The 15,079-nt window shown below is 47.2% G+C and overlaps 1 protein-coding gene across 1 annotated transcript in view; it reads left to right on the forward strand.

Annotated features, from left to right (window-relative positions):
• The first annotated feature begins 1,022 nt into the window (after positions 1-1,022).
• The window catches only part of ercc4 (excision repair cross-complementation group 4), a 52,259-nt gene continuing 38,202 nt past the window's right edge, over positions 1,023-15,079 (forward strand). Inside the window, exon 1 of the mRNA XM_070900956.1 lies at positions 1,023-1,246. Within this exon, the coding sequence (XP_070757057.1) occupies positions 1,073-1,246 (174 nt within the window). The 5' untranslated portion in view covers positions 1,023-1,072. The remainder of the gene's footprint in view (positions 1,247-15,079) is intronic.

Below are 15,079 nucleotides of genomic sequence, written 5' to 3' on the forward strand. Positions count from 1 at the left end.
GGTCACGCAGTGACTGTGTCTGCAGTACATGCCTCGTGTGATTCAGTAGCAAGGTGCAGGGACACCACAATCGGTACAGTTCCTTCCTGTCCCAGAACTGGTGCCAGTGTTCCATGGACAGGAACCCCTTTTTCCCACACCAGCCCTCTATCCACATGTTAATTCTCCTGACCTGACTGTTTCTATGTCAATTTGCACGTGGCTTGGGCAATAATACAGAGATTATTACTCTCGAGGTCCTGCTTTTTAATTTTGCTCCTAACTCCTGATACTCCCTCAGCAGAATCTCCTCCCTGTTCCTACCCATGTTGTTTGTTCCGGCATGGACCACGACAACTGTATTTACCCCCCTCCCTTTCTAAGTTCCTCTCTAGATGCCTCGAGATATCCCTTACCCTGGCAATGTATCATTCGGGATTCTCTTTCTTGGCTGCAGAGGACGCTATCTATCCCCCTAATTATAGAATCCCCTATCACTACCACACTTCTATTCTGCTCCCATGCTCCCTCCTCCTCCTCTCCCTTGACAGCCTTCTGAGCCACGGTGCCTTGGTCTGCATTGTGGCTGTCCTCCCCAGTCTTTCTCCTTGTCCTCACAGGTAGCGAATGCATCATAACTTTTGGAAAGGACCAGTGCCTGCGGGACCTCCTCCTCAACCTCTCCAAAGTCCCTGCTACCCGGCCACTTAACAGTCACAACCTCCCTTTCCTGAACCTGTGCTTTCCTCTGGGGTGTGACTGTTTTCTGGATAAAACAATCCAGAAATTCCTCCCTCTCCCTTATGTTTCGGAGTGTGTTTTCTCTGATTGCTCACAGCAGCATGCAGGAGCTGAATCTTCAATTCCTGGAGACAATCCTGGACAGCTAGTAACCCTGGTCTGACAGTAGTTTGTGAAGGAGCCCGAAAAGACCAAGCAGGAGACGCGTGTTTACAGGGTTCGGCCTGCAGTTGGCGCTGCGGCCGGAGGTCAGTTGCTGAGGCGCACGGGGCGGGTGGTTCCTGTGAGCGGTGGGATGCAATTCCTCGGCGGTGGGCAGCAGTGAGCGGGCCGGGCCGGGCCGGGCCGGGAGATGTCTCCTCTGCTGGAACACGAGAGTCAGATTTTTCTGGATGTATTCCACGAAGATGGGCTGGTCATCACGGCGAAGGGGATGGGGATAGACCGGATTCTGCTGAACTTCCTCAAGTTGTACTGTGACCCCGGGAACCTGGTCCTTGTGCTCAACACTAATGTGGCGGAAGAGGTAACTGGAGCCGGCGCTCGGTGTGAGCTTCACCCGCTGTCTGTCACATCGCCCGCGCCGCGACCCCCCTCCCCCCCACGCCGCGATCCCCCTCCCCCCCACGCCGCGATCCCCCTTCCCCATCGCCCCACGCCGCGAATCCCCCTTCCCCATCGCCCCACGCCGCGAATCCCCCTTCCCCATCGCCCCGCGCCGCGAATCCCCCTTCCCCATCGCCCCACGCCGCGAATCCCCCTCCCCATCGCCCCACGCCGTGAACCCCATCACCCCATTTCACGATGGGAAAGCGGAGGAGCATTAGAAAGAAAGACTTGCATTTATAGAGCGCCTTTCATGACCACCCGATGTCTCAAAGCGCTTGACAGCACTTTGAAGTATATACTTTTGAAGTATAGCCACTGTTGTAATGAGGGAAATATGGCAGCCAACTTGCACACAGCAGACCCCCACAAGCAGCAATGTGATAATGACCAGATAATCTGTTTTTTATTATGTTGGTTGAGGGATAAATAATGTCACCAAGCTCATGGTCTACAGGGCTGCAGTAATACCCGCCCTCCTGTATGGCTCAGAAACATGGATCATGTACAGTAGACGACTCAAGTCGCTGGAGTAATACCACCAACGATGTCTCCGTAAGATCATACAAATCCCCTGGGAGGACAGACGCACCAACGTTAGCGTCCTCGACCAGGCCAACATTTCCATCATCAAAGTACTGACCACACTTGATCAGCTCCGCTGGGCAGGCCACATAGTTCGCATGCCAGACATGAGACTCCCAAAGCAAGCGCTGTGCTCCGAACCAGTCCCACCCACCCTTTCCGTCAACGACTATCTGCCCCACCTGTGACAGAGACTGTGGTTCTTGTATTGGATTGTAAAGCCACTAAAGAACTCGCGTTAAGAGTGGAAGCAAGTCTTCCTCGATTCTGAGGGACTGCCTATGATGATGATGATGAAATATTGGCCAGGACACTGGGGATAACTTCCCTGCTCTTCTTTGAAATAGTGCCATGGGATCGTTTACATCCACCTGAGAGGGCTGACGGGGCCTCGGTTTAACGTCTCATCTGAAAGACGGCACCTCCGACAGTGCAGCACTTCCTCAGTACTGCACTGGAGTGTCTGCCTAGATTTATGTGCTCAAGTTCCTGGAGTACTTTGGCCCAGTTTTAAATCGGCCCTAGCCATGTTTTGCAGTTCTGTAGTTAGGAGATACTGTCTTCGCAAGATAAATGTGGGCGAGAAAGGGCATTCGACTCATCTTGCCTAGTCCTTCCAGAAAAACCCTATAGTCCTTCCCATTCACTAGTCTTGCATTTATTTTTTTTACACTTGAGAGTACTCCGCATACCCACCGCAAAATCCAGGCCAATGTGTAGTCTGACCAGAGTACTACTTGAGACTGACTTCCTCTGACCTGTACTTTATTGCTTTGAGCAAATAGTTCAGCTGTGTATTTGCTTTGTTGATTGCTGCTCCATAGTGATTGGATGGGCTGAGCATCAAATCCACAAAATCTGCTCGATCTCTTTGAGCTTCACTCCTAGAATTGTAGCAGCATTCGTTGTGTGTCATCCAGTTTTCTTCCTATGATAGTAATTTACGCTTGTCCATATTAAGTTTTGTCCGTCGTTCTATTCGCTTACATATTGGTCTGGATTTTGCAGTTAGTGGCGAACAAACACCGCTTGCACTTGCCCACGGACATTCTGTGGCCATTAATTAGAAATCCATAACAGCACAGCGCCTTCGACAGGGGATCTGGGACCTGTGTGAACAGGACAAATAATGGTGTGTCCCCTCAACCAATCAGATTGAAGAATCCTCACCTGAGGCACATAGGGGCCGAAATTCACCCCCCGCCGGAAACGGGGCGCACCCACCGTATTTCCGCGGCAGCCTAACTTGCGAAATTCAGCTCTTTGGCATTTTTTTTCCGACCAGGCGAAAGTCAGTCATGGGGCGGAGCAGGAAAGTCGGTCATAAGAGGGGCGGAAGTGCGGGCGGGATAGCCGCAGTTCTCAGTCATCGGCACAATGCTGATGACGTCACCACGGCGCGTCACCACGTCACTTCCATTCAGTTAAAGGGGAGGGCCGCTGCGAGCTCTGCATGTTTTTAAGTTGGGTCCACTGGGCCAGCAGGGTGACTTTCGGTTGGGCCAGTGGCCTGGCACCCAAGAGGGCTGCCTGTTGGCGGCCTGGCCGAACCTGGGGGCATAATTTTCGGGCCAACCTGTCGGGGGCACCAAGGAGTGGCCGGAAGATTTTCTCTGCTGAATTTCACTTCTGGGACGGGACATCGGCGGTGCGCATCTGATGTCGCACTTCGGCGGGCTCAGTGACAGTGGTGGGAGCGGAGCGGATATGGTTCCCGCCAGGATGCCGCAGGAGGGCAATTTCTAAAATGGCGGCCATTTGCCAAAAAATCAGCGGCCATTCCGCGCTGCTGCTTTCCGCCGCTAACGGCCTTAACGAAAGGGGCATTTCGGCCCACAGAGTCTAAATCAGGAATCTTTAAGTTAGAATATTTAATTCAATGCCAAATCATGTACAGAAAGCAAAATAAAGAGGGGGAAAGAAAAATAGGATTAAGAGAGAGAGATAAGTGACAAAGAAAAAGTTTTTTAAAATAATTAAAAAAAATCTCCCAACAATAATTAAAATCTGAAAGAATGAGACTCCACACTTTTTAAAGTAAATTTTCAGTGCCAGAGAGGATGTTTGGTAATAATTAAGATTTTATCACGCTGCGAAAAATTCACTTGCACTTGAATGGACAAGTCCTAACTTTTTCTGGCCTGTTTCGTTGATAATTGGTGGGTAAGTACAGCAACTTCACGCCCTTCATGTGTTTCAATTTCGAATGTCTTGGCGAGATACTGTTTTCACGAGGCTTCTGGAGGAGCATGGCATCTCGAACAGCAACTTCCTGATTTCCACGTTTAATTGTGCATGTACAGACCCAGGACGCTGTTGTCTGATTTATGCCAGAATAACAATGTCAACGATAGCCTCATAGTTATCCTTGCCTCAAAATCCAGGCCAAACCTTTGACATTTTTTTGGTTCTTGATCTGTATCTTCAGATTCAACTGCCCCTTCTGCTTTCTGTCTGATGAAAACCATGCATCAGTCTTTGTGAAAAAGTGTTTGAAAGCATGTTTTTTGTAAATATATTAAAAAGTTACATGATTTGCACCAAGCACATCATATTATCTTCCTGTGGCATGATGAAAATAACTCAATTAATTTTCTGCAAACAAAGAGTTGCTGATTTTTTTGGAATATTATGGTATTTTATGCGTTCCAAAGTGCCCCGGCTACTACTAAAGTGTTCATTCAGGAGGGAGAAGAGCTGAGTGTTATTTTTGCACTATGTCATATGTGCAAGTAGCATGGCATCTTTATTGTGCAGATGCTATTTCATTATATGTTTTGAGACAAAAAATATCTCTACAGGGAATTATGATTCTACAAAGAAAAATATTTAGGACAGCAGTGAATTGTCCTCCCATTATGTAGGCGACAGTAAGTGGCACTGAGCTAAGTCAGATGAACTACCGCTGGAGAAGAGAATCATCGTCCCTCGGAATCGAGGAAGACTTGCTTCCACTCCTGAAGTGAGTTCTTTGGTGGCTGAACAGTCCATTACAAGAGCCGTAGACTCTGCCACAGGTGGGACAGATAGTCGTTGAGGGAAGGGGTGTAGTTTTCACACGATCTTTCCGCTGCCTGCGCTTGATTTCTGCATGCACTCGGCGATGAGACTCGAAGTGCTCAGCGTCCTCTCGGATGCACTTTCTCCACTTAGGGCGGTCTTTGGCCAGGGACTTCCAGGTGTCAGTGAGGATGTCGCACTTTATCAGGGAGGCGTTGAGTGTCCTTGTAACGTTTCCGCTGCACACCTTTGGCCCGTTTGCTGTGAAGGAGCTCCGCATAGAGCACTTGCTTTGGGAGTCTCGTGTCTGGCATGCAAACTATGTGGCCTGCCCAGCGGAGCTGATCGAGTGTGGTCAGTGCTTCAATACTGGGGATGTTAGCCTGGACGAGGACACTGATGTTGGTGCGCCTGCGTCTGCGCACATTCTGAGGCTGAACTCCAGGATATAGTCGACGTATTTACTGAGGCATACGAAAGCATGGGTCTTACGCTAAACATCCGTAAGACAAAGATCATCAACCAGCCTGTCCTCGCCACACAGCACTGCCCCCTAGTCATCAACACCCACAGCGCGGCCCTCAACAACATGGACCATTTCCCATACCTCGGGAGCCTCTTATCAACAAAAGCAGACATTGATGAGGAGATTCAACACCGCCTCCAGTGCAGCCTTCGGCCGTCCGAGGAAAAGAACGTTCGAAGGCCAGGCCCTCAAATCTACCACCAGAAGAGAATGAGGAATTGATGTCTTTATGTCAGGTTGTTTTTGAATAACACACTTGCAATTGCTTTAGCATGGAAGGACAACTCTGACGATGTCCCAAAGAAGTTAGTGCTGAGGGAGCGCTGCCTCCTGTTCATAGTTCAATACTTGCTACACACGACCCTGAATTTACACTCCCAAAAATTATCTCAGGTTCTTTATTAGCAGGAAGCGGGTCTGATGACGTCATTTGATGACGTGTCATCAGCCGGTCCCCTTAAAGGGATCGTGGCCATGATCGGATCAGCCATGATCGTATTAAATGGCAGAGCAGGCTCGAGGGGCCATATGGCCTACTCCTGCTCCTATTTCTTATGTTCTTAATTCATTGTTGTCCAATAGAAATTGCTGACAATCCCAGTTGTGGCTACAACGATACTGTTTTAACCACATGCACTAATTTTAGCAAAAAAATGCCTTACACTCACAAATTACAAGTAAATGTACTTCACATGTTTATATTTACTCAGCAAACGTTTACCATCATTCAGTAACCAAGAAAGTAAAGCACTCAATGATTAAGAAACACTTGCACATTCTATTTTTATCAGCAAGCATACAAAAAGGTTAAAGTTCAGATGTATGCGTCGTGTGAATGAGTATTGAGATCACTTGCCCAATGGAGGGCCGCGATTTCGCCAACAGTGGTGAGACTGGTGCGGCCGGCATGATGTGGGGAATGCGATCCCGGCTCCATCCCGTCCTCTCATCACAATCTTCTGTTGATTGGGCTTGTTAAGCCCACCACGCACGTTTCCGGCCTATTAGCAGGGAGGGGTCTGGTGACGTCATTTGATGATGCGTCATCAGCCGGTTGCCTTAAAGGGACCATGGCCAACTCTCTTTGACGGTTCTATCAGTGTCACACTGCAAACACTGACAAGCACTGCACAAAGGTGCATGGCTGCACCAAGGTTCTCCCATGACTGCCTCCAGATGCATATGGAGGGAGTTACAGCACACAATGAGTTTCTCTTCCCTTCCAATGGACGGAAGAGACCTCCCCAGGACACCAACGCAGCCTGGTTGCACATTGCACAGGAGGGCACAAGCAGGGATGTCGTCAGAAGGACCTGGCTGCAGTGGCGCAAACCTTTCAATGATCTCAGTAGATCATGAATTGTTGCTGCAAAGCCACACTCCACCTCATCCTGCTGTCCAACTCATCACATCCCCATCACTCTGCCTTCCCTACTCTACTTCTGCACATCCTTACTCATCAACTGACCTTGCATCTCCACCCATCCCTTTACCTATATTATCACTTCCCCATCTCACTAGCCACCCCTCACAGTCATCTTTGTCCAATCATACCAACTAACAACACACAAGGGCAGGCACTCGAGTGTTTTAGCCAGTGTTCATGTAGAGTTTCTGCTAATGTGTTATCAAACATTGAAATCTTTATTTTGAACACTGTGTTCTTGGACAGATTTGTGTGCACCTTTGGAAGTGGCTTAGTGAGTTGTAGTGAATGGTCAGACATAAGGGTATCCTGCACATTGGTGATTGTGAAAGGAATAGCCTGGGTATTGCAGGGATGCTTTATGGTGTTGGTGTCGGGTGGTGCCAACCTGGTGCATTATACTCCATCTGCCATCCTTGGCCTCCCAGGCAGCAATATGTTCAGGTGCGAATGCCCTGTGTCCTGTGTAGCATCAAGTGTTTGTGGACAAGGTTGGTAGTGTTGTTGGTGATGCTGGTGTGTTTATTGACGTTGGTATTGGGGCTGATCGTGATGGGATTCTGAAGGTCTGATTTTTTTTTTTCAAGGGCACCAATGTTGCTGGAATAGATGGAAGGTAGGGTTGAGATGACAGAAGCGATCTGTCATTGGTGAGCGAGGTTTCTCCAAGGAAGTGACAGTGAATAGAGAGTTTACTGCAAACACTTCCAAACTGCATACAGGTCAAACGTTTCTTCCAAATCCTGAAGGCTTCAGCTTCTGACATTGGAAAGTAAACAGCTGTGAAATGGTAGCTTTTATACCAAATCTGCAGCTGTCAACTAGCCAAAGCAATGGAGAGTCACTGAGAACCCAACACACTTACCTGGCATGAAACCCGAGGGACGGCCAACTCATTGAAAACTTGGTAAGGTGGTAAGTGCCTAAGTAAAATCCTTTTAAATACCTTTAAATGACCTCTAAGCATCTTAATTGACTGGTCGCCGCTTGGTGTCGGGTCTGCGATCCGCACGCAGACCCAACAGTTGAGAAACTGACACGGAGGCGGGTTCAGAGTGGACTTCCGCCCCGCTGTCAATCAGGGCCATTTTGACTTGCGGGCCCGCCTCCAAACCCTCACTCGCAGGGCTGGGAAGATTCCGACCGAGGTGTCTATTACTCATTTTTTAATTATTAACTAGAAATGCAACTCACCACCTCCTGGATTCCTAATTAGCCACAACTGGCTCATAAGAACATAAGAAATAGGAGCAGGAGTAGGCCATATGGCCCCTCGAGTCTGCTCCGCCATTTAATAAGATCATGGCTGATCTGATCATGGACTCAGCTCCACATCCCCGCCCACTCCCCATAACCCCTTATCCCCTTATCGTTTAAGAAACTGTCTCTTTCTGTCTTAAATTTATTCAATGTCCCAGCTTCCACAGCTCTCTGAGGCAGCGAATTCCACAGATTTACAATCCTCTGAGAGAAGAAATTTCTCCTCATCTCAGTTTTAAATGGGCGGCCCCTTATTCTAAGATCATGCCCTCTGGTTCTAGCCTCCCCCATCAGTGGAAACATCCTCTCTGCATCCACCTTGTCAAACCCCTCCATAATCTTATACATTTCAATAAGATCACCTCTCATTCTTCTGAATTCCAATGAGTAGAGGCCAACCTACTCAACCTTTCCTCATAAGTCAACTCCCTCAACCCCAGAATCAACCTAGTGAACCTTCTCTGACCTACCTCCAAAGCAAGTATATCCTTTTGTATAAATGGAAACCAAAGCTGCATGCAGTATTCCAGGTGTGGCCTCACCAATACTTTATATAGCTGTAGCATGACTTCCCTGCTTTTATACTCCATCCCCTTTGTAATAAAGACCAAAATACCATTGGCCTTCCCTGATCACTTGCTGTACCTGCATACTATCCTTTTGTGTCTCATGCACAAGTATCCCCAGGTCCCGCTATATTGCGGCACTTTGCAATCTTTCTCCATTTAAATAATAACTTGCTCTTTGATTTTTTTCTGCCAAAGTGCATGACCTCACACTTTCCAACATTATATTCCATCTGCCAAATTTTGGTCCACTCACTTAACCTGTCTATGTCCTTTTGCAGATTTTTTGTGTCCTCCTCACACATTGGTTTTCCTCCCATCTTTGTATCGTCCGAAAACTTGGCTATGTTACACTCAGTCTCTTCCATGTCGTTAATATAGATTGTAAATAGTTGATGTCCCAGCACTGATCCCTGCGGCACCCCATTAGTTACTGGTTGCCAACCAGAGAATGAACCATTTATCCCGACTCTCTGTTCTCTGTTAGTTAGCGAGCCAATCCTCTATCCATACTAATATATTACCCCCAACCCCGTGAACTTTTATCTTGTGCAGTAACCTTTTATGTGGCACCTTCTGGAATGCCTTCTGGAAGTCCAAATACACCACATCCACTGGTTTCCCTTTACCCACCCTGTTTGTTACACCCTCAAAGAACTCCAGCAAATTTGTCAAACATGACTTCCCCTTCATAAATCCATGCTGACTCTGCCTGACCAAATTTTGCTTTTCCAAATGTCCTGCTACTGCTTCTTTAATAATGGACTCCAACATTTTCCCATCCACAGATGTTAGGCTAACTGGTCTATAGTTTCCTGCTTTTTGTCTGCCTCCTTTTTTAAATAGGGGCGTTACATTTGCAGTTTTCCAATCTGCTGGGACCTCCCCAGAATCTAGGGAATTTTGGTAAATTACAACCAATGCATCCACTATCCCTGCTGCTACTTCTCTTAAGACCCTAGGATGCAAGCCATCAGATCCAGGGAATTTATCTGCCTTTAGTCCCATTATCTTACTGAGTACCACCTCCTTAGTGATAGTGATTGTGATTGCGTTAAGTTCCTCCCCCCCCCCCCATAGCCCCTAGACTATACACTGTCGGAATATTTTTAGTGTCCTCTACCGTAAAGACTGATACAAAATATTTGTTCAGAGTTTCTGCCACCTCCATGTTCCCCATTACTAATTCCCTGGTCTCGTCCTCTAAGGGACCAACATTTACCCTTTTTTTTATATACCTATAGAAACTCTTGCTATCTTTTTATATTTTGCACAAGTTTACTTTCATAGTCTATCTTTCCTTTCTTAATCATTTTTTAATGTATTGGTCAACATTGCTTTAGTTAATGATTTAAGCACTGACTACTTGAACCAATGTGTAAATAACTTGGAATACCTAACAAGATCACCCAACTTTTACCCAAAGTAGATGTTCTGACCTTTCTACTGTCCCATCAGGACAGGTGTTTTGAGCCTGCAACCAGACAGACACTTCATTTCAAATTATCTCAGACTGGTATATTAAACGATTTTTACAAAACTGCACCAAAGTTTGCTTCTCCCATTAAGAAGTCATCATTCCCTTCTCATGAGGTATTATCTGTTGGTTTTGAACATACAGGCCATAAAGATCTTTTCAAAGATTAAACTGCAAATTTATTCAGATTAGCGGGTAATATAAAAGGGAATCCAAATGTCTTTTATAAACATATAAATAATAAAAGGTAGTCAAAGGAAGGGTGGGCCGATTAGGGACCAAAAAGAAAATCTTTTTGTTGAGGCATGGCTGAGGTACTGAATGAATATTTTGTATCTGTCTTCACTAAAAGGAGGAGGTAGTAGAGAATTCAAAAGGATAAAAATAGATCAAGAGGAGGTACTTAAAAGGTTGTCCGTGCTCAAAGTAGAAAAGTCACCCGGTCCGGATGGGATGCATCCTCGGTTGCTGAGGGAGCATAGAACAGCAGTAAGCCATTCAGATCCTCGAGCCTGCACTGCCATTCAATGGCTGATCTGCACCCTAACTCCATATACCCGCCTTTGGCCCATATCCCTTAATACCTTTGGTTAATAGAAAACTATCAATCTCCGATTTAGATTTAATAATTGATCTAGCATCAATTGCTGTTTGCAGAAGAAAGTTCCAAACTTCTACCACCCTTTGGGCTGGAAATTCGCCTACCTTGCGGCCGGTTTTTCGGCGCTATTTCACCGTTTTTGGCGAAAAACGGCGAACTGAGAAATTCGAGAAGTCTTGCACCGGTGATTTTTAAGTACTGCTGGGGAGGGGACTGCTGGCGTGCAAGACTCGAAATAGCAATTTAGACAAAAATTTGGCTCACAGCGCACCAGTAGTTAGGATGAAAAAAAAGGCCAGGGAAAAACCTGCGTTGCAGCCCTTGGAACAGTGATGAGTATGAAGACCTGCAAAAAAGGTAAGTTCAAGTTTTCATTTTTTAATTCTTTTGCAGTGATTAGTTAATTAAGTGTCTTGTGAATGTTTTGTGATATTTTTTGTTTTTTGCAATTTTTGAGAGGTGCTTTCCCCCCTCCCTAGGCCCAACTCGCATCTTTAAAAAGGGACAAGCCCGACTGCAGCAATTACAGGGGAATCTCCCGGCTATCAGCCACTGGGAAAGCTGTCACTAGAGTCCACCTCAACAGTCTTCTTCCTGTGGCCGAGGAGCTCCTCCCGGAATCACAATGCGGATTTCGCCCCTACGAGGCACAACAGACATGATCTTTGCAGGGAGCAGCACCAGCCCTTATACATGGCCTTTTTCAACCTTACAAAGGCCTTTGACACTGTCAACCACGAGGGTCTATGGAGCGTCCTCCTCCGTTTCAGATGCCCTCAAAAGTTTGTCAACATCCTTCGCCTGCTCCACAACGACATGCAGGCCGTGATCAACGGATCCATTACAGACCCAATCCACCGGGGTCAAACAGGGCTGTGTCATCGCTCCAACCCTCTTCTCAATCTTCCTCGCTGCCATGCTCCACCTCACAGTCAACAAGCTCCCCGCTGGAGTGGAACTAAACTACAGAACCAGTGGGAAACTGTTTAACCTTCGCCGCCTCCAGGCCAGGTCCAAGATCACCCCAACCTCTGTCGTTGAGCTGCAGTACGCGGCGACAACATCTGCACACATTCTGAGGCTGAACTCTAGGATATAGTCGACGTATTTACTGAGGCATACGAAAGCATGGGCCTTACGCTAAACATCCGTAAGACGAAGGTCCTCCACCAGCCTGTCCTCGCCACACAGCACTGCTCCCCAGTCATCAAAATCCACGGCGCGGCCTTTGACAACGTGGACCATTTCCCATACCTCGTGAGCCTCTTATCAACAAAAACAGACATTGATGAGATTCAACATCACCTCCAGTGCGCCAGTGCAGCCTTTGGCTGCCTGAGGAAAAATGTTCGAAGACCAGGCCCTCAAATCTACCATCAAGCTCATGGTCTACAGGGCTGTAGTAATACCACCCTCCTGTATGGCTCAGAGGCATGGACCATGTACAATAGACACCTCAAGTAGCTGGAGATACATCACTGGCACACCAACATCAGCGTCCTCGTTCAGGCCAGCATTGAAGCACTGACCACACTCGATCAGCTCCGCTGGGCAGGCCACATAATTCTCATGCCAGACACGAGACTCCCAAAGCAAGTGCTCTATGCGGAGCTCCTTCACGACAAACGAGCCAAAGGTGGGCAGCGGAAGCATTGCAAGGACACCCTCAAAGCCTCCCTGATAAAATGCGACATCCCCACTGACACCTGGGAGTCCCTGGCCAAAGACTGCCCTAAGTGGAGAAAGTGCATCCGAAAGGGCGCTGAGCACCTAGAGTCTCAACGCCGAGAGCATGCAGAAATCAAGCGCAGGCAGCAGAAAGAGCATGTGGCAAACCAGTCCCGCCCACCCCTTTCCTCCACGACTATCTGTCCCACCTGTGATAGTCTGTGGCTCTCGTATTGGACTGTTCAGCCACCAAAGAACACTTCAGGAGTAGAAGCAAGTCTTCCTCGATTCCGAGGAACTACCTATGATGATGATGCCCAACTTGCAGTGTTGTCGGCCTCGGAGAAAAGTTGCAGAAAATTTGTGGGTTGCGTCGCAAATCCTCGTGCAACGCCAATTTTTACCACTGGGCACATTTTAGGCCTAGTCGCGCTAGCGGTGTCATAGTGGGATTTTTGGCGAAAAAATTCCCGCTATGACCAAAAATGGAATTTCTAGCCCATTGTGTGCAGAAGTGTTTCCTAATGTCACTCCTGAAAGATCCGGCTCTAAGCCCCCTACATCTAGAATCCCCAACCAGCGGAAATTGTTTATCTCTCTCTGCCCTATGTGTTCCCCTTAATATCATGAAAACTTTGATCGGATCACCCCTTAACCTTCTAAATTCTGGGGAATACAACCCTAATTTGAGTAATCTTTCCTCGTAACTTAAACCTTGAAGTTCGGGTATTATTCTAGTAAACCGGCGCTGCACTCTCCAAGGCCAATATATCCTTCCTAAGATGTGGTGTCTGGAACTACTCGCATTACTCCAGGTAAGGATGGAGATAGCAACGGTTCTGGCCAAAATCTTCCAATCCTCCTTAGATATGGGGGTGGTGCCAAAGGACAGGAGGATTGCAAATGTTACACCCCTGTTCAAAGGCGGGGAGAAGGATAAACCTGTTAATTCCAGACCAGTCAGCCTAACATCGGTGGTGGGGGGAACTTTTAGAAACCATAATCCCAAACAAAATTAATTGTCACTTGGAAACATGTAAGTTAATAAATGACAGCCAGCGTGGATTTGTTAAAAGAAAATCGTGTTTGACTAACATGATTGAATTATTTGATGATGTAACAGAGAGGGTTCATGTTGTGTATATGGACTTTCAAAAGGAGTTTGATAAAGTACCAAGTAATATACTTGTTAGCAAAATTGAAGTCCATGGGATAGAAGGGGCAGTGGCAGCATGGATATGAAATTGGCTAAGAGACAGAAAGCAGAGTAGTGGTGAACGGTTATTTTTCTGACTGGCGAGAAGTATACAGTGGTGACCCCCAGGGGTCGGTGATGAGACCACGGTTTCTTTTGATATATATTAATGACCTGGGCTTGGATATACGGGGCATAATTTCAAAGTTTGCAGAATACACGAAAATCAGAAATATAAGGGCCAAGTTTCAGCCTGAGTTGTTCCTGTTTTTTTGGAGCAACTGGTTTAGAATGGAGTATCTTAGAAATTTGAATTCTAGGCATTTAGTTTGCTCCAGTTCTAGTCAGTTAGAACAGTTTCACTTTGGAACAGAATTTTTTTTTCAAAAGGGGTGTGTCTGGCCACTTACACCTGTTTTCAAAGTTTAGGTAGTGAAAACTTACTCCAAACTAACTTAGAATGGAGTAAGTGAAGATTTTTGTACGCTCGAAAAAACCTTGTCTACACTTTAGAAAATCAGGCGTAGGTTACAAATTAGGCGTAGGGGAGAGGGGGTGGGGGGGAAGGGAAGTCATTAAATTCTACAATCATTCAACAGTCATACTTATACAAATATTATACAAATAAATCCAACCTAAATAAAAATTTATAAGCAAAGAAAAGATTAAATAATCCATGTTCCTACCTGTGTGAAACAGCAGCAGCCTTCGAGCTGCTGTGCTTCAGGCAGGCCTTTCATGTTGGAGACAGGCAGGGGTGGCGTCAGTGTCTCGACGGCAGCCCCAACAGCGGCGGTGCTTGAGGCAGGCCTTCCTTCCGTCAGTGGCTGGCCGGCAGCCGAGGAAGAAACACGCACGCAGCTTTCGAAGGGAGTTGAGGCCATTCGGCCATGCGATAGGGGCGGCGTCAGCGGCTCGACGGCAGCCTTCGAGCTGTGAGGGGACTGAGGCTATTTGGCCACGGGATAGGGCATCGTCAGTGACTGGACGGCAGGCAAAGACACAGCAATCAAGCAGCCTTCGAACTGTGAGGGGGACTGAGGCCATTTGGCCAGGGACAGGGAGAGGCAGCTAAATAGACAGTTTTATACTTAAATTTGCAGAATGGGTGCTGCATTGTCAACACCACATATTATACAATGGTTCGCCATCAATTCACTGCATAGGAGAGAATTGATTAGAGCTCACCATACCAGGAACGTCATAGCCCGTAGGTTGATGGGCAGGAGACCTTACCCACGTCGACAATATCGAGCCAGGCGCTTGTACCTGGACATGAGCGAGGCTGATTGTGTGAAAAGGCTGCGTTTTCGCAGAGAAGTTGTCACCGAGATCTGTGATATGGTGAGAGCAGATTTGCAGCCCAGAAGCAGAACACCAACTGCCTTGTCTGTTGCAGTGAAGTAACAGCTGCACTTTCTTTCTATGCCTTGGGATCGTTTCAGGCTA

This window comes from Pristiophorus japonicus, chromosome 15 (assembly GCF_044704955.1).
Source record: "Pristiophorus japonicus isolate sPriJap1 chromosome 15, sPriJap1.hap1, whole genome shotgun sequence".
Lineage (NCBI taxonomy): Eukaryota > Metazoa > Chordata > Chondrichthyes > Pristiophoridae > Pristiophorus > Pristiophorus japonicus.